Below are 18,754 nucleotides of genomic sequence, written 5' to 3'. Positions count from 1 at the left end.
GAAAGCCTAAATCTGACAGATAAAACAAGTATGAAATGTAGTAGTGTTTCACTCTGTCTCAAACAATAGCAAACAGCATTATTACCATTTATTAGATTGAATTTTAATATATGTGTAACAAATACCAGTGCAGTGTATTATAAATCTGTTTAATTAACTTATGAATGACTAAATGTATGATTTCGCTTGATGAGAACCCCCAAATTTTCAATTTGAACACTATGGGAGCATTTCATATTCTGATATTTAGTTACAATGAGAATATTAATCTACATAGTCTGATAAGGATAAAAATGAATTAGAATCTGATTTAGTACCTCAGAAATAGTCACCAGTAATGTGTGAGTTTGTGCAAAGCATTTCAAGTTAAAGTTTAATGTATCAAATCTTACCATTTTCGCAATTTGTTCCGGTGAATCCAGTTGGACACTGACAGAAATATCCATTGGTGTTAGAGGCCTCAAAACACACTGCTCCGTTCTCACATGGCATGCTGGAACAGGAGTCCAAGACTGTAAATGAGAGAATATTCATTAGTAACAAGCTCAATCACCGAATCCAAAATACTCTATAATACATGCCCATGGGTTTAGCCGATTGTGAATGTGTATTGAGTAACCTGTAGTTTTACAGTCCCTTAATAATGCATTCAAGATTGTCGACATGCAGGCATCTCAACAAACCACAATATTATAAAATAAAACACTTTTCTGTAGCACCTAAATTCTTGTCGTTTCACGTAAATAACCTTCAGTGAGCTACATTGATACTAACACACTCGTGTATTATTTGTATATCAATAATAAATTCACCAGAAAATTCAAGTATAAAACAAAGATATATACAAAGACTTATAGGAATTCAGGGGGAGGGACCAAGCATGTCAATTTCAATTTCTTTTTTTAAGAAAGTGCCCCTCCCAGCACCCAGAACAATGTTTAATCCACTCCTGAGTTTATCAACAAGAGAAAACTTTGTACATTGCTCATGTTTGTCAAATTTCAGAGTGCTCAACATTGATAACCAACATTTGTAGATCTTGAACAATTATGTTAAAAACCTTTTAGTGGTAATCTGATGATTTAATCTAGGTCTAATCCTAGTCTCAACTAAAATTTTGAACTACCGGTACCTCACAATGTAATGCTGGAATTGATATGTTTTCCACATTTATGACATAGTGTACCAATTAACTGATTAATATTCATTACTTGTTTGTACTTATGTATTCTTTTTTTGTCACAACAAATTAGTTTGTTGATAAATGGTAAGGAAAATTAAATTTTGCAAAGTGGCATTCCACATAATTGTGGGCTAATCTAGACCACCGGTGTCATTAAACCCCCTTGAAATTCACAATATTACAATTCACAATTTTCATTTCAGCTAACCTGTTTCACATATTGATCCGGTAAATCCCTCTGGACACTGGCAAGTGAATGAAGTCTGCTGGTTGAGACAGGTGGCTCCATTCATACAAGGATTCGAAGGCTGACAAAGATCAATAGCTTGACTGCAATCATCTCCCTCCCATCCTGGCTGGCAGAGGCATATGAATGATGAATCGCCATTCCCGGATACAAAGCAGACTCCTTCATTCTGGCATGGGTCGCTTGTACATCCATTTATTTCTATGGAGATAGCCATGATAGTCATAATTAGCGTAAAATCAATATAATATAAAACCTTATATGTTAAAGGACAAGTCCACCCCAACAACAAGTTGATTTGAATAAAAAGAGAAAAATCCAACAAGCATAACACTAAAAATTTCATCAAATTTGGATGTAAAAAAAGAAAGTTATGACAATTTAAAGTTTTGCTTAACTTCACAAAACAGTTATATGCACATCCTGGTTGGTATGCAAATGATGAGACTGATGACGTCTTCCACTCACTATTTCTTTTGTATTTCATTAAATTAAATAAGAAATATTCTAATTTTCTCTTCCTGGTCAAGGGAAACATTAATTCCTCCCTAATCATGTGGAATTAGCATTGTTTAATACTATATGGTTCAGTCAGGGTGGCCCTTATTGTCAAATATGTAAAATAATAAAATATTGTATAATTCAAACAATTAAAAACAAAAGAAATAGCGAGTGATGGACATCGTCGACTGACCCATTTGCATGTCACTGAGTTGTGCATATCACTGTTTTGTGAAAAATAAGCAAAACTTCAAAAATGCCATAACTTTTTTATTTTACATCCGATTTTGATGGAATTTTCAGCATTATGTTTGTTTAATTTTTCTCTATTTATTCAAATCAACATTTTTCTGGGGTGAACTTGACCTTTCATTATTTGATTTAATTTGATCTGAATTGAATTTGAAATAAAATCATTACCAGTAACCATTTCATACATATTCCACAACTTCTGCCAGTGCATTTTAAGAGTGAATTAGTTTCATAGTTTCTATCTTGAACACTACAACATATTCTTCATGGACTTTCAATAATAAAAAAAAAACGTTCTAACAATAAAAATCCATTGATCATGAATGACATCATACTCTACTCTACTCAACTCATAAACAAGATTGGACAAAAGTGAAGATAATATTCAAAGGGATATCAATGCAAACAAAGTTGAGAGAACAGATTACTTACCTGTTTCACACATCATTCCCTCAAATCCATCAGCACAGGAGCATTCATATGAAGTCTGAAGATTGTTACACGTAGCTCCGTTCATACATGGTGAGGATGAACATGCATCTGTGGCCAGTTCACACATGACCCCTTCCCATCCAGCTTCACATAGACAGAAGAAGCTTTCATCTGATTGACCACTAGCAAAACATGTTGCACCGTTCTCACATGGGTCGCTAGCACATGCCACAAGTACTGTAAGATATAGTGTAACAATGCAACAGGGTCTTTTTTAAGGATAATAAGAATAATAGGCATTTATATAGCGCCATCTATCTAGAAATATTATATTTCAAGTCATATTGTTATTATTATTATTATTACCCCTGCTTTAGCTCAGCCCTCATGCATACAAGGAATTAATCCTGCCGGGTACCCATTCACCTCACCTGTGCAGCAAAATGTGGATAAATTTCTTTCTGAAGGAAATTACGCCATGGCTGGGATTCAAACCCATGACCATGTTTCAAACTTTTGAGACTAATCCACTGGGCCACAATGCTCCATATTTTTTACATTATTTAAATCAGACCCACTCTTTATTGAAGGTTTGTATCTACATGTGTCATAATTTTTTTACAAAAATATAATATATACCTGAGATTAAACAACTAAATATGTATCATGTTAGTATAATTCTGCTTATTTTATTTGAATGTTTCCAAAACAGAACAGTAAAATGAAAGACCCCCCCCCCCCCACCTTATTCACTAAAGGAGAAACCAGATAAAACATGGAATGAATTCAAAAATAAAATTTAAAAATCTTGTACATGAATACCATGCATAACAATCATGTTTCTGTCTTTGTTATGTGAATTCTCATTAAAACCTACACTGCTTAAACCAATATATCTTCTGTAAGTATAGAAATATGAGGATATCAAACTCATACAGACTAAACATGGAAATAGACTTGGAAAAAGTGTTTTGGTCAGTTCTTCTAAAGAGCCATTACCTGTCTCACAACTGTCCCCTCCAAAGCCATCAGGGCATGTACACGTAAAGGATGACTGAAGGTCATTACAGGTAGCACCATTGAAACAGGGGTCAGGATCACAGGCATTGATGGCCACGCTGCAGTCATCGCCTTCCCATCCAGGCATACAGAGACACAGGAAGGATGTGGATTGAGCACTGACAAAGCAAGCAGCACCGTTCTGGCAAGGCTCATCATTGCATGGTGATTCAACTACAATCAAATACAGAAACAGTGAAAATCATAATTGTCATCAAAATTGCCAAAATTTTAGTTGCATTAACCTATTCCTGTCTACAGATAGATAATTCAATGATATGAAGTGTACAATGATATAATATGTTCTTGTATTATTACAATAATAATAATAATAGCTTGATAGCAACAGTTCTTTTTGCCTGAGGATACAAAGTGCTGCGACTATTACCCCTGCTTCAGCTCGAGCTACCATCACCGGTGCTCAGTGCATTTAAGGATTAAATCCCGCCGGGTACCCATTCACCCCACCAAGGTCGAGTGCAGCAGTGTGGATAAATTTCTTTCTTAAGTAAAACACGCCATGGTTAGGATTCGAACCCGCAACCCTCTGTTTGAAAGGCATGAGTCAGGACCACTAGACAATGATGCACCCACATGTGTATAACACACATAACATGATAATTTACTTTCTGTGTATGCTCATCCAAAGGATTGCAAGGAATTAATAACTCTTGCCATGTACCCATATTCTCATATGTTGTATATAGCAGTATAGATTAATATGGATTTGTGATGTAGCAGGGATTGAACCCCATACCGTATAGTTAAAGTCTGGAGCCATTCTCATGGTAATAATACAAAGTCTAATGTTTCAAGATAGCACAAGGCTACAGTTCACACGAATTTGAATATGAATTATATTGTTTTATTATTTTAAAGGCAATAAAAAGCAAACATACACTTCGTAGAATTTACAGGGAGAAACAAATCTTCAACTGGACAATTCTCACTTGTGAATCCTAAGACGTTTAAATGTAATGGCATGAAAAAAATGGGGGAAAAACTGGAATTTACTACGTAAAAAAAATCCACCTACCATCTTGACAATTCTCCCCTGTGAATCCTGAAGGGCAATCGCAAGTGTATGACGTCTGGAGGTTGGTGCAGGTTGCTCCATTGAGGCAGGGTGAGGGGTCACATTGGTCTACAGGACTAGCGCAGACTGTCCCTTCCCATCCATCAGCGCACAAACAGAAGAACTCATTCACAAAGGCACCTTCAAAGCAAATACCTCCATTCAGGCAGGGACTGGGATTACAGGCATCAATTTCTGGTAAAAGAAAAAAATACTTGGACGTGACAAACTTGTAAGAACTCAAGCTTTATCTATACAAATGTATCATAATTCTCGAGGTTCTGGCTGAAAATATTCACATCGAATGAATATCAAAATGTACGGGTTGGTGTACTGATGTTCCCGAGTGTGCATAGTTTTAGTGTGTTCCGAGAATGAGTCATTGTATATATGTCTTATTTCCTTCCACCTGTATCATTCCTCATCATAACACAAGAAAAAAAAGGAAAATGGTTCATAACTTATGAAAAAGTTGATCTAACCTTTACAATATGCTGCTTGCAAACTTTGCAGGCAACCAGACATGGGGTGACCGGCAAGTAAAGAATGCAAATAGTGACTATACCTGCCGGGTGTAGATCAAGAGCTGATGTTGTTCTGTAGCTCATCATGCTCTTAAGGCATACTTGCTAATTGCTATTCACACTCAAGGATGTATATACCTCCCGTGCAAACCACTCAATGCAAGCAATACAGGAGTCTTTCGTTATGCAGCTTACTAGAGATTTTCACCTCAAAATTTTCTCTCAGCCAATTAGCGACAGGCACTTTATTAGCAGTTGTTTTAAGAAATGTAAAAGAAATCGCTTCATGAAAGTCTCCCTTTGGGCATTTCAAAGAGCAGTTCATTGGTTACCTATGACTTTATAAAGGTATGGTGAACCTTTCTTGGGCTGGATTTTCCCTATGAAGCCGAAAAAGCGCCTAAGATTGTGTTCAAGGCAGGCACAAAGTTATAGGTAATGACTTTGTGAAATACCACCTTACTTCCAAGTCTATTTTCTTACTATGAATGTATGACCGTTTTCTTACCTGTTTCACAGTCAGTTCCTTCATATCCTACAGCACACTGGCAGAAGTATCCACCATTCAAACCATCAAAGCAGAGGGCATTGTTCTGACATGGGTTGCTAGCACAGGCTTGAAGAGCTGCATTAACAAACATAGTCACAAATACATGAAATTCCATTTTGCCTTGAAACCAAATTAAAAGTCTTTGAATTATAATTTCATATTATAAAGTACAAAGCTAAATTCACTGATATTGCTGTTCTTCTGTTAGTCTAAGATGCATGTCATACACTCATAATTAAAGTGGAAGAAAAAAATCAAGTGAATAATGTATAAATGTAAATATTCTAAAAAGGTGTTTGTAAATTCATCCATCCATCTTTCCTTACAAATCTAAGCAATCAATAATTAAAGATGTTAGAGACTGGCTGCATGGTTATGCTACAGAGTACATTTGCATTTTTCATGGACCTCCACAGGCTCAATCTCTTGTAGATTAATATCAATAGTAATTTTATAAATTATTCTACAGTGCTGCAAGAGCTCACTAGATGTTGCACTTACTAGTGGAAAAAGTAGGTTTTTGAATTTAGTTTGAAAGTTGCTAAGGTTGTTGAATTCCTATTGCAAACAAAAAATTTGTTCCATAGAGGGTCCAGTTGATAATGCAAGATTGCATTAAGGATTGGCAAAAGGAAGTGATAATATTTCTTAAAACTCTAAATTTCATACATTTGTGGTAATTTCTTAATTACAAACAGTGTACACATCAAACTGCAAAAACTTTTATCTGAGCAAAATGACATCTTACTTGTTTCGCAGTTGTCCCCTTCAAATCCATCAGCACACTGGCACATGTAAGATGTCTGCATGTTAATACAGACTGCATTGTTCTGACATGGGTCTGGGTCACAAAGGTCAGAGGGCACCTCACATTCGGTTCCTTCCCAGCCATTGGGACAGGAACAGAAGTAACCATCTCCATCGCTCTGGGACTCGAAGCACACACCTTCATTGCGACATGGGTTACTGCTGCAAGCTGTTGGTATATCTGGAAGACAACAAAGGGTGTTTACCAATAAAACTAGCATCAAGTTGAAAGAACTTATTTCATATCTATAGATTTGTATTTGAATTGGCATGCTCTTTTAATAATAGGGATTCCATCAGCTTCAGTGAGGCAATTTTACCCGTGGTTTCACAAAATCTTTGTGGAGGATGTCAATCTTATTCATCAAACCTCCCCCCTCCCTACAGATCTTGGCAATGAAGCTCCAATTGTTGCAAAATTTCGGTCAGATTTAACAAGTATAATTGAGTGGATATGCATTATTATATTGAATTATGCAAATGAAAGACACACATTTCTATTCTTTACCATTGTCCTTGAATTAAGTGTCTTGATTGAAAATCATGACAAAATAATAATACTTACTGGTTTCACAGTTAGTGCCAGTAAATCCATTTGGACAGACACATAGATAATTTCCAGAATCATCCTGTTGAAAACATGTGGCACCATTTAAACATGGGTCAGCGTTGCAGGGTGTTAGAACTAAAAAATAAGAAAAGTTTGTGTAAAAAAAAAATCAGTTCATTTGAAAGAATTATTTCTTCATGAAAAGCAGGAAACAAAACAAAAATAATATGCTTGGCACCATGCAATAGGCCTACTAGCATGGTCAATCAATTCACAACACAGTTTGCTACTCATAACACAATTAAGAGTGGAAGACAGTGAAGGCAATACAAATTAATGAATATCTGGGCTCAGAGCAATGCTAAACAAGAAAGCTTTTAAGGGGTTCTTTTATATTGACAGATTAAAAGGACGAGAAAATTCCATGATCATAACATCGACAAAACACAATGATTAAGATCAATACTGTACAATGTTGTCCATTGTCTTACATTGACAATATATTCCTGAGAACTGAGCATCACAGATACAGATGAAGCCACTCAGCATGTCAAGACATACTGCATTATTCTGACAAGGATCCCCAGTGCAGTCTGTTATATCTGCAAACAGAAGCAAAAAAGAGTAGATCATTACAAATTCAAGAAGGCATGATTTATAATGAAAATGCAAATTAATTTGTTCAAGTTGTTCCTCCTAATTCACTACAAACAATTTTGTTACTCATAAAACATTTCAAAATTTCTAAAACACAAATTCAGCATTTCAGATGGGCTTGAGGGCTGATTCCTCCCAACCCCCCCCCCTCCATTATTTGCTATGTATCTAGAAATAGCCCTTGCAAGCCCTTATTATGTTACAGGCAGGAGTTTTATTTTTGATAATTTGGGCAAGGTGCATGTACTTACCAAGCTCACAGTTAGTTCCAGTAAATCCAAGATCACAATTACATTGGTATTGGACACCATCAAGACTGCAAGTAGCTCCATTTTGACAAGGATTTGATTCACATGGATCAACTTGTAGAACTGGAAAAAAATTGACAAAAATAAAGCCAGAAAACTTGCTAAGCAATACGAGTCTGTCAACAAGTAACATATTTTAACATAAGTCAATTTGGACATACCTTGCCTTGTGACAACAGTCCAATGAGCAAAAAGGGGGCAGTGGGTGGGAGCTTTTCACAAGAGGCTGTCTTGAATATTGCTTTTAAACCAGTCATAAATAAAGTTCATAATTCCATACAACAGACCCTAGCTTACAAATTTAGAGTCACACAATTAAATAAACTGGTACAAGAGACTACTCGGCACAGCCGTAAGTTTCATAATTTCATCACAAGCCCCCCCCCCCCCCCTTCAACATAGTGCCACTCCTGAAATATAGAAAATGTGCCCACGTCAAGTCACTTTCCTCCATTTCTCTCTTCTTCCCCACAAATTTCCAACAAGAGCATCCCGTCTAATTCTGAAAACAGATGCGAGATGCTTTTTTTCCAGTATTGCGCCGGACCCAGACCGCCAGCAGCTCCAACAAGACCCGGGGACGACACCGCGGCAGGGCAGCAGAGCGTTCAATCATCGTCACGAACATTCACAGCAGATTGAGAGGTTACTTTTTTTAGTTTTAGGGTCGTGTAAAAGGCTTTCTATTGCTGATGTCCTCCGACTGGACCGTACGTATTCCGATTATATATCTCCTCTCAAGAGTACTATAATCAAGCACAAATCAGCCATATTACATACCACCGCAATCTGGAATACATGAATTTTTCTTTCACAAATCGTGGGACGGAGCCGTAGCCGTACCGTAGGAAGGGTCAGGAGCGATAGTACGTATGCGGTGCAGACTCCGATCCGCCGCGCCGCGCCCTAGTCCCTGCAGACATGACAGAGCCAGCCGACCGGCGGCCGGACGACGCGGTCGGGGCGGCCGTGCTGCGCTGCGCCCCCGGGTGTCGCGCTAGCGCTGCAGCATGCAGGCCGAAAATTCAGTTAGAAGCTAAATTGACCAAAGCAACCTCCGGTAGATTACGCGGAATTTTTTCGCCGTCGGCTGGTATTGTGGTCCGCGCCCAAAGGAGATTCTATACGAGGGCTCATAGTCTAGGGTCTCCCTAAAATTTTTGCTCGCTTCGCTTCCCTCTGACGAAATATGCCTGGTACGCCACTGCCCCTAGATGGAGATAATCTTATCTTTGAGCGTTAATTCAAATAAGCTATGTTATTTATCCCAGAATTTACCAGACACATACTTAAATATTTCAAATGGAAAATGTGCTGCCGCATTTTTTTTCTCATCAGGATCGAGCGAATCCAGAATATTTTATTTGAAGGGACGGGAAATTAGGCGCAGGCCAGCTATAGAATGCGAATGATAATCTAGCCCTACACGACCTATAGGCCTACCTCCCAAATCATGTTCTCCACTTCTTCTCTTTTCCTTTCCCTCCTCTTTTTTTACTAATCTCCTTTGTTTTTCCTGAGTCAGCGAGGGAAAAATTATAAGAGGGTTGTCGCCCCTATCCACTCTTCCCCTTGTTTTAGCACCGGTTCTGTTTTACTTCAATACATTCTGCTATATAACAAAAGATCCTTCCTTCATTTTCGGACAGTCCTTACCATGTCAATCCATAATGATACATCAATATATATTCTTCTTACATGCTTATCAAGCAAATTTCTTTATTATACAGAATCCACTCCGGCAGCAGTTTAGGGGAGAAGGGGGGGGGGGGTATGTAATGATCTGACATTTTTCTTAGTACCAAAAAAATGAAAACTTATATTTCACTTTCTTTTTGTCGATTGTAAAATGAAGTAGGCCTATGCAACAATTTTGTAAAGGCTGTGATGAACTAACCTGTCTCGCAATTTGTTCCTCCAAAACCTGTCGGGCACACACAGAAATATGAATCGGTGTTGTCAGAGCTTCGGAAACAGGTTCCTTCATTCATACATGGATTGTTGGCACATGGACTGTCCACTGAAATGATATATATATAAGTTTATTTAAAGAGTCGAACAAAAGAAAAAAAATCACGTTTCTTCTCAACTACCTATGTTATCTGTAATAAACAGGAAGAATATTTACCCCTTCCATTTTTCTATAAGTTCTGCAACATCCCTGTTAAATTCCCTTTCTCTGTCACCCCCCCCCCCTTCATGACTCTTTTCAGCTATAGGGATATTACTACCTTTTTGTGCTATCATTTACGCTATATCTATTCTCTGCATTTGATTCTTCAGTTCTCTAGTTAAAATAGTTTGCCCTATTTACTTGGCCGTGGAGGCAGCGGGAGGGGAGCCTATGAGCACTCTTGCCCATTTCAAACCTCCATTGGGAAACCACCATTGGAAAAGAAACAAATGAAAACAATATATAATTCAGCTCGGTGGGTTCACACCGTTTGTATGTAATCTTTAATAGTCTTACCCCGCCCCACCCCCTGGTAAAAAGGACAAAACACGGTATGTAGCCATGCGCATTTCTTATAGTCTTTATGATGCTTTAATTGAATATGATTACTATCTCCCTTATCATTTACGAACCTGTTTGGCAGTTTGTTCCCGTGAATCCAGACGGACATGAGCACGCATAACTATCACCATCAGAAGCGGCTACAAAACAGGTACCTCCATTTTCACAGGGAGATGGATCACATTGATTTACTGAAGAAAAAAAAACAGTAAGACATGACAAAACTTCAGAATGAATTTGAGAAAGAAAGATGAATCATTTGCCATATATATTCATGGAAAAGGAAATATATTCTTTCGGTATGAATTTAAATATCCCCTTTTGCACACCACAGAGTCTGTTAAATGTTAGCTATTCATCGATCTGTATCCCTATATATCCGCCATGAACGTTGTAATCGGTTCACTGTCACACTGGTCATGCTTTCAGTGTTGTATTATAATAAATAATGACGTTGCAGTAGTAGTCTCATGTTATACAGCAACTAGCCTATCCTATTTCATTCCACTTTCCAAACTTCAAACAAGCTTGTTTTTACAAGCAAATTTTTCTCAGTTGTCCAATGGTAAAATGATTTAAATCCCCGAATTTAGTGCGGAAATGGAAGTATAAGAATATATAATGCACCATAAAGTATATAGAGTGAAATATGAACATTTCAGTTATACATATATAACTTTTACTGATATTCGTTCAACACCGATACGAATCTTTGTTTACATTTAGCCATTTTCAGGCTCGATACCAAAATAAAAATTAATGTGAATCTCGGCAGATCCGATCATGTCTTGAATTCGATTCCCTCGAACGTACTTTGCGTGATTGGGTTCTATATACCCCGTGAATGGCGCACTACATTTCGCGCAGACTAAAGCAACAAATCATTGTGTATTTTCGGTAAGGAGACTTACCCGTTGGGATGGAAGTTTGGCAAGTTGATCCCGTGAAACCTTGTGGACACTGACAGAAGAACGAAACGCCATCCAGAGAGCCGAAACACGTACCGCCATTATTACATGGTGCGCTACCACAGGTGTTGATAACTGGAAACATTCAAAGGAAAAAGATTATTAATTTATTTCTGTTTCGTAAACGAAAAATGACATCGTGATAATGAACAAAATGACACACGTTACATTATGCAATTATGAACATGACCAAACAAACGAATTTCGTCCTAGAAAGCAATTGATATCGAAAATGTTTCGGAAGATATAAGCAGACCATTGAGAAGAGCATATGCAACCGAGCCGTTCACGAGCTGAGGGCATTCATCTTTTAAAATACTCTGACTTGAATTTAAAGGTCTGAAAGAACTCTCAATGATTTGGGCGCACTCTGTCAATAACATTCAAATAGGGGGTGGTATATCGTCAGGAGGCAACTGCCCCATCCTACTCGGCCCACATGCATGAAAAGCTTAATTGGACCATTGTAATGAAAGGTTGAAAGCCGGTAGAGTTTTACTTCTCACTTACCTGTTTCACAATTATCTCCCGTGAAACCCATTGGACACGCACAGAAGTATCCACTTCCATCTGCCGCTATGAAACATTCCCCGCCATTTTGACAAGGGGCTGAATCACAGGTTGAAACTGAAAATTTGAGACAAAGACAATTCAATATCAAACTCTCGCAAAACGTATTTTTCAATTCCCTTTCCCAATTCCATCTCGACCGGATTTATTTTTCCATCTTCATGACCATGATGACATCTTTATTTAAAACAAACAGCTGACATGGATTCTACATGGTATCCGAAAATATTTCAAGATACTACAATGCTATGTACTTACCAGACAAACAAATAATAATAGGCAATCCTGACAAAATGTCTGATTTTGTTTACAATATCTGTATTTTAACAAGAATAGTTATACTGTCTTCGGAACACCTACTTGTTTATAAGATGTTAACTACATGTGTATAGAAGAAAAAAAAACAATTGAATAGTTTTATCCCCTGTCATGAGATCCTAGATTGTGGGCATACGGTGTAGTATGCACCATATCCACTCCCTGGGAGTATTCTATGGATGTATACAATAAGAGAAAGTATTTTACTATCATCTTGGTACCTTGTTGTGTTTCTGTTTCGCAGAGTACTCCTTCAAAGTGACCCGCACAGAGACAAGTAAAAGAGGAACTGTCTGCAGCTGAGAAACAAGCAGCTCCATTCTGACACGGTTCACTCATACATGGGTTAGCAACTGCGTGGAAGATGGAAGAACAATTTGATAATACATTTAATAACGAGAACAAGAAAAAACTTCCCCTCCCTTGTACACGCACAACCACTGCGTTTATCTTTAGCACCTTGAAGCGAGGTCGTTTAGGTAGAAGAGCTAAAAGGAAGGGGCCGAGGAAGAGGGAGGAGAAGAAGGAAGATGATAAAAGAGGGAGAAGGGGAAGAAGGAAGAAGAAGAAAATAAGAAGTAGAAAAAGAAGAAGGAGGAGGATATATAGCGTCTTGTTTACCCAGTGTATATAGTCACTTATGTTACAGAATTGCTCTAACCAGTACGCCTTGCATGTGTGATTGCTATCCTTCTTCAATCATAATGCCGATTGAGCACCAACTTAGCTTTGTTCTCAATTGAGAGCAAAAGGTCCCTTTCTTTGTCAATCTTCTGTATGACCTTGCTGGAATAACGTCATTGAATGAATATATGTAAATTAGTATCACCACTTTTAATTTTACAGCAAACTGTAGGAATTTTCTGACTGTATAATGTCTAATACTATAATTGAATTAGAGTGTCCAACGATTTCATGACTACTGAACCTTGCTGACAATGTTGGTTCATCATCATCAATAAGCTTTGAAGGCCTAAATTGAACGTAAATCAAGTATCGTTTATATATCGACGAGGTGTAAAACAAGACCCGTTGACCGTTTGTGAATATTTGATTTTCTTTAATGACTCGTCCCTGGTGAATATTTTATTCCATATTTTATAGATTTACACTAACACCGGTGTGAATTACTAGTACAAATGGAGTAAACTTACTTGGAGCCATGGTAGTCTGCGTTACAGCCAACACGGCTTCACAGTTTGTGCCAACGACGTTATCAGGACAAATACATCTGTAAGCGGTGTTGTCTGACTGAGCGAAACACCGGCCGCCATTTTGACATGGTTCTGACAAGCATGGATTCATGACTGTTATAAAAAAGGTAAATTGATACAGGTCATGACTTGGTATATGGTAATAAATAGGATGAAGAATACAGACCTCGAAAAAATTGGTACAATCGACAAACTGTTTTTACGAAGTAAAACTATAACTATAGGCCTACTAGCAGTTGTCACCATGAGATAAGCAATGAGACGGGATAGAATCATCACCTCTGTGACACGTAAGTATCTTAATGGCAGATTTCGTCAAAATTATGAAAATAATCGTTATTTACTCGATCTTCTATCACATATCACTGTCATTCATAACACGTTTAAATCACGGAAGATGTCCTCTTACCAGGAGCAGGAGTAGTTGCAGAAGACAATTCACAGTTCATTCCAGTAAAATCACTCGGGCAGAAGCAGGTATAGGCGGTGTCATCAACACTCAGGAAACATTGGCCTCCATTTTGACATGGCAACGAGACACATGGACCTGTACAAAAGAAAATGTAAAAGAAAGGATAAATTGAAATAATGGGTAAAAAAATAATGAAGGGAGTCATTGACATTTCAAGATAATATTCAAGATGTACACAGATTAATCGAGAAACTATCTTTGGGCGTTCAAAAGCTACTAAAACTATGTCTTTTTCTTCTACTTCTTCTTCTTATTCTTCTACTACTAATACCAATACTACTACTACTACTACTTCTATGAAGTGTTTTCAGCAAGGAAACAAGTGGGAAAGATAAAAGATATCTTCAAATTAATCTTCCTAGCTAAAGTCCATATGTTCTTCATGATTAACATCTGATTGTATTCATGTAATTATTCCCAAGCTCTGCGCAAATAAGTTTTCACGAACTTTTCAAAAATAAGTGGTGCTAGACAATTATACTGTCATTTGCTTAAAGAGATCTTTACCCACGTTCAATTGTGAAAAAGCTTCAGGATATTACAGATATATGATTTACATGATTATTTCTCCGATTAATTTTTTTTAATATGCACTGTATATTAATTTCGTTCTCTCTCTCTCTACCACACACACCCTCACACATACACACACATACGAAAATACACCTTCGTCTCCCTCCCTTTCATTCTCTTTATCTCTATCTACCTTTCCCATGTAAAAATGTTAAAGAAAAAATGGTGTCTCTTACCAGTGGGAGCATGAGTAGTCGATGCAGTAAGTGATGACGATTCACAGTTCATTCCAGTAAAACCACTTGGACAAAGACAGGTATAACCAGTATCATCAACACTCATGAAACACTGGCCTCCGTTTTGACATGGTAACGAGACGCATGGACCTAGAACAAAATAAGATATAAAAAAAAGGGTAAATTATAGACATACGCCGGTAAGAACGGTGTAATCATCACTATCTGCATGCTCGCCATAATACTAAAAAAATCAATGAAGTGAGTCATTTTGACATTTCAAGACGAAGTTTCAGATTAACAATTCGATTACACGATTACCAAGAAATTATCCCTGGATGTTAAGTAAAGTTGCAAACTCTATCACTACGGGTGCTGCCACTAATAGTACTCTTGCTTCTGCTATTGTTGCTGCAGCCTAACACTACTATTACTAATACTACTTCTGCTGCTCCGGCCTACTTGTAGGCCTACATAAAGGATTATGAATCCTACTTCTGACTCTATATTGTAGATGGGTATCTTATCTTACCGGTTGGAGCATGATAGTCGAAGCTATAAGTGTCGATAATTCACAATTCATTCCAGCAAAACCTTTAGGATACAGGCAGGTATAACCGTGCAGTATCATCTTCACTCATGAAACATCAGCATGGAAAACATAGGTTTGAAATTTTGCATCGTGAATACCCCCTGAATGTTCCGTTTCACCCAAAGTGACCTTCGTAGCATTTTCACTCCCTCTTACAAGAAGTCATATCTCTTTCTATCTCTCTCTCTCTTTCCGAGTCTCTATCTCTTTTTCTCCCCATCTCTATATTTCTGCCCATGTAAAAAAAGTTGTTTCTTACCGGTTGGAGTATGAGTAGTCAATGCGATAAGTGATGACAATTCACAGTTCGTTCCAGTAAAACCACTTGGACAGAAACAGGTGTATTCCGTATCATCAACGCTCATGAAACATTGCCCTCCGTTCTGACATGGCAGCGAGGAGCAAGGCCCAGTAGCTTTCACAAGATAACAACATGCAAAAAGATCATTATAATTTTAGGACAATGATGAATGAGCTCCGTGGATATCGAACATGTTGACATCATAAGTGTTTATTCATTAAAAAATGTATCCTCTTCTTAAGGCTCAACGGCTATGCCTATCAATACCCAATTGGCTAGATTCTCTCCCCCACCCCCTCTCCGTCAGTTTCACCGCATTCCCTATTTTTTGTGCCCTTAATTGATGGATATTTTTTTCGCGTTCCACGTCTTGGCTTCCCTTTGTTTTATTGCCCATAGAGAAAAATCCTCTATACCCTGCATCATTCCATTCTTCAAGGCATTTTCGATAAAAAGAAAATATAGATCGTAGATAAATAGGCTGCTGTAAAAATGCCTGCTTCTGTTAGTGTGATAGTCATTTTTTTTTGGGGGGGTAATATATATATTTTTAAAGTAAATTTTAACAAGCTACTCACTCGGTGGAACGGTTGTTTGCAATATTGTCGCTATCGCTTCGCAATTTGTACCGAAAAATGTATCTGGGCACATACACCTATATGCTGTGTTGTCCGACTGAGCGAAACAACTTCCACCGTTCTGACACGGGTCCGATAGGCATGGGTTTGTCAGAGCTGTAGAGAATTGATGGAAAGAATTGAAAATGATGAGACAATCAAAACATTAAATGACCGAAGAAGCTTAGTAAAATGAGGGATAATTACTGATGCTTATACCATTGGTTGGTCTGATGTAATATATGGAAGTATTATGTAACTATTATAGACAATAAAAATTACAAGATAATAATAATATTGTTAGACGCCATATCCATCTCGTAAGAGCTGCTAAAGTCGCTCAAGTGAAGGGGGAGGGGGGGGGGCAAACAAAATAACAAGTAACAGAAAAAGATGCATAAAGTACAGGAAAAAAGTGCATGGTTTACAACATACAAGGGTGCGATGGGTTAAATATATAGGGGACGATATAAATCATGTCTGATGCTATCAGTTATGTAAATACATGGCTTACATAAATGACACGGTGGTATAAATCTTAATGGAAAAACAAAGAACCTGGATGAAAACTAGAGAATTTGAAATTCGTAATTCACCTGTCATTTCGAGAATAGACAATGTTTTGGAAATGTTACCCCGTTACATGTATCTCACGCATGTATAGACGTATCAGTTATTCTTTATCATGTAACAGTAAGCTTCTAAGTCGCTATACTAATCTTCCAATTGCAAAAGAAGCATCTATAACCCATCGCACCCGTCGTGAATGTAGACATCTAGGAATGGACGACATGCAGATATAAAACGGCATTTCAGGTACACAAAATTACAGGGGGTTTCCATCCCTCTATCTGTTTAAAAAAAGGAGTGCTCAATAGATAGCAAATAATCACAAGTGGCAGAACCCATACAAGGAACAATGTCTTTTCATTCGAAATAATGGGGTGCTAAAACTTTACTCCCTGGATCTCATCTTCTTTTGTGATGCATCGCATAGGCCTATCCGTTACCCGGTCCAGCCGAAGCCACGAAAGTTCTCACGTAATATCCTAGACCCTGCATTTTGAATCATGATACTTCAATACTCTTCCTGAAAGTTCCTGCCTTAAATGAAGTTCTTAATTTATTGTGCCCCCCAAACCTGTATAAAACAGGTCAGTGCAATGGATGAGAATGTAGGTAAAAATACGTTGACTTTATATGTACCACTTTCCTACTATATGCTCCTATATACTACATGGTTTAATGGCAAATGCCAAGGCTGGAATTACATACCTACATTTCAACTTGTCTAAGAGATTATGATGGACGTTATCTACCATTTTGTGCATCTCGACATACTTGACGTTCAATATTGCTTTAGTACATATTTCTGTTGGTGTATGCTGAAATAATGATGAAACACTACATGTTGTTTAAAAAAAGACAACATCGTCCGTTTCGTTACCTGGAGTGGATGCCGCAGTGGGTGACGAATCTGTGATCTCGCAGTTAATACCAGAAAACGATCCGAGACAGAGGCATGTGTACTGCGTGTTTTCTGCATCGCTGAAACATCGGCCTTCGTTTTGGCAGGGATCTGATAGACACGGATTTGGACCTGTCGAAGGAAAATGAAATGAACAGCGCTTTAAAGACTATTTAAAAGGAATTAAAGAGGACGAACTGACCAACCATGTGTATCGTTTCTCATTGACCTTGTGTTATAAATGGGTAGTCTTGAAATACACCTTTTGAGATAACATCTGATAAATTAGCCTATAATTTCATTTGTATAAAGAAACTATGCTTTTAAAGGGAAATGTGCACATTTTGCTACTTGGTAACATAAATATTACGTCATGAATGTATTTAATAAAGTAGTGTGCGTGTTATCAAGGAAACAAACCACACAGAATGATGCATTATGGGTAGTGAACCTGACCAGCTATGAATGATTGGGGACTTGAGGTGGGGCTATTAGAGCTGCCAGTTCCTATGTCAATTAAAATAAATTTTAAAAATATATTTAACAAATACAAGTTTTCAAGGGATTATACCAATAATTGAGATGATTAAGTCAGTTTAGATCGTGATTGTAATGAGAATACTGACGCAACACATCGGCAGTTGCATCTGGCCCTGCTTAGTTTTTTTTTTATATGAACGTTTCTCAGCTTGGGTAAATTATAAGGCCATTCTTTTAATAAATATCACAGTATAAGCGAAAATTAGAATATTGATATAGACTCAATTTCTTGTTATCTCCTACATTAATAAAAAGTTCAAATATTTACCTTTTATTTGAAATAAA

General features: G+C 37.5%; 1 protein-coding gene across 28 annotated transcripts in view; it reads right to left on the bottom strand.

Moving 5' to 3' along the window:
- The window catches only part of LOC121422500, a 155,349-nt gene that overhangs the window by 127,106 nt on the left and 9,489 nt on the right, over positions 1–18,754 (bottom strand). For all 28 annotated transcript variants that reach the window (XM_041617618.1, XM_041617590.1, XM_041617592.1 and 25 more), the window contains exons 4-24: positions 17,909–18,061; positions 16,423–16,578; positions 15,803–15,958; positions 14,952–15,101; positions 14,140–14,277; positions 13,671–13,823; positions 12,738–12,869; positions 12,139–12,255; positions 11,572–11,703; positions 10,732–10,851; positions 10,043–10,165; positions 8,089–8,208; positions 7,672–7,782; positions 7,196–7,315; positions 6,572–6,811; positions 5,782–5,898; positions 4,711–4,944; positions 3,615–3,848; positions 2,616–2,852; positions 1,392–1,631; positions 393–512 (exon numbers count right to left, since the gene is read on the bottom strand). In XM_041617618.1, coding sequence (XP_041473552.1) covers positions 393–512; positions 1,392–1,631; positions 2,616–2,852; positions 3,615–3,848; positions 4,711–4,944; positions 5,782–5,898; positions 6,572–6,811; positions 7,196–7,315; positions 7,672–7,782; positions 8,089–8,208; positions 10,043–10,165; positions 10,732–10,851; positions 11,572–11,703; positions 12,139–12,255; positions 12,738–12,869; positions 13,671–13,823; positions 14,140–14,277; positions 14,952–15,101; positions 15,803–15,958; positions 16,423–16,578; positions 17,909–18,061 — 3,303 coding nt within the window. The remainder of the gene's footprint in view (positions 1–392; positions 513–1,391; positions 1,632–2,615; positions 2,853–3,614; positions 3,849–4,710; positions 4,945–5,781; positions 5,899–6,571; positions 6,812–7,195; positions 7,316–7,671; positions 7,783–8,088; positions 8,209–10,042; positions 10,166–10,731; positions 10,852–11,571; positions 11,704–12,138; positions 12,256–12,737; positions 12,870–13,670; positions 13,824–14,139; positions 14,278–14,951; positions 15,102–15,802; positions 15,959–16,422; positions 16,579–17,908; positions 18,062–18,754) is intronic.

This window comes from Lytechinus variegatus, chromosome 10, assembly GCF_018143015.1.
Source record: "Lytechinus variegatus isolate NC3 chromosome 10, Lvar_3.0, whole genome shotgun sequence".
Classification (NCBI taxonomy): domain Eukaryota; kingdom Metazoa; phylum Echinodermata; class Echinoidea; order Temnopleuroida; family Toxopneustidae; genus Lytechinus; species Lytechinus variegatus.
Note: the sequence above shows the minus strand (reverse complement) of the source record. Positions and strands in the feature narration are given on the sequence as shown.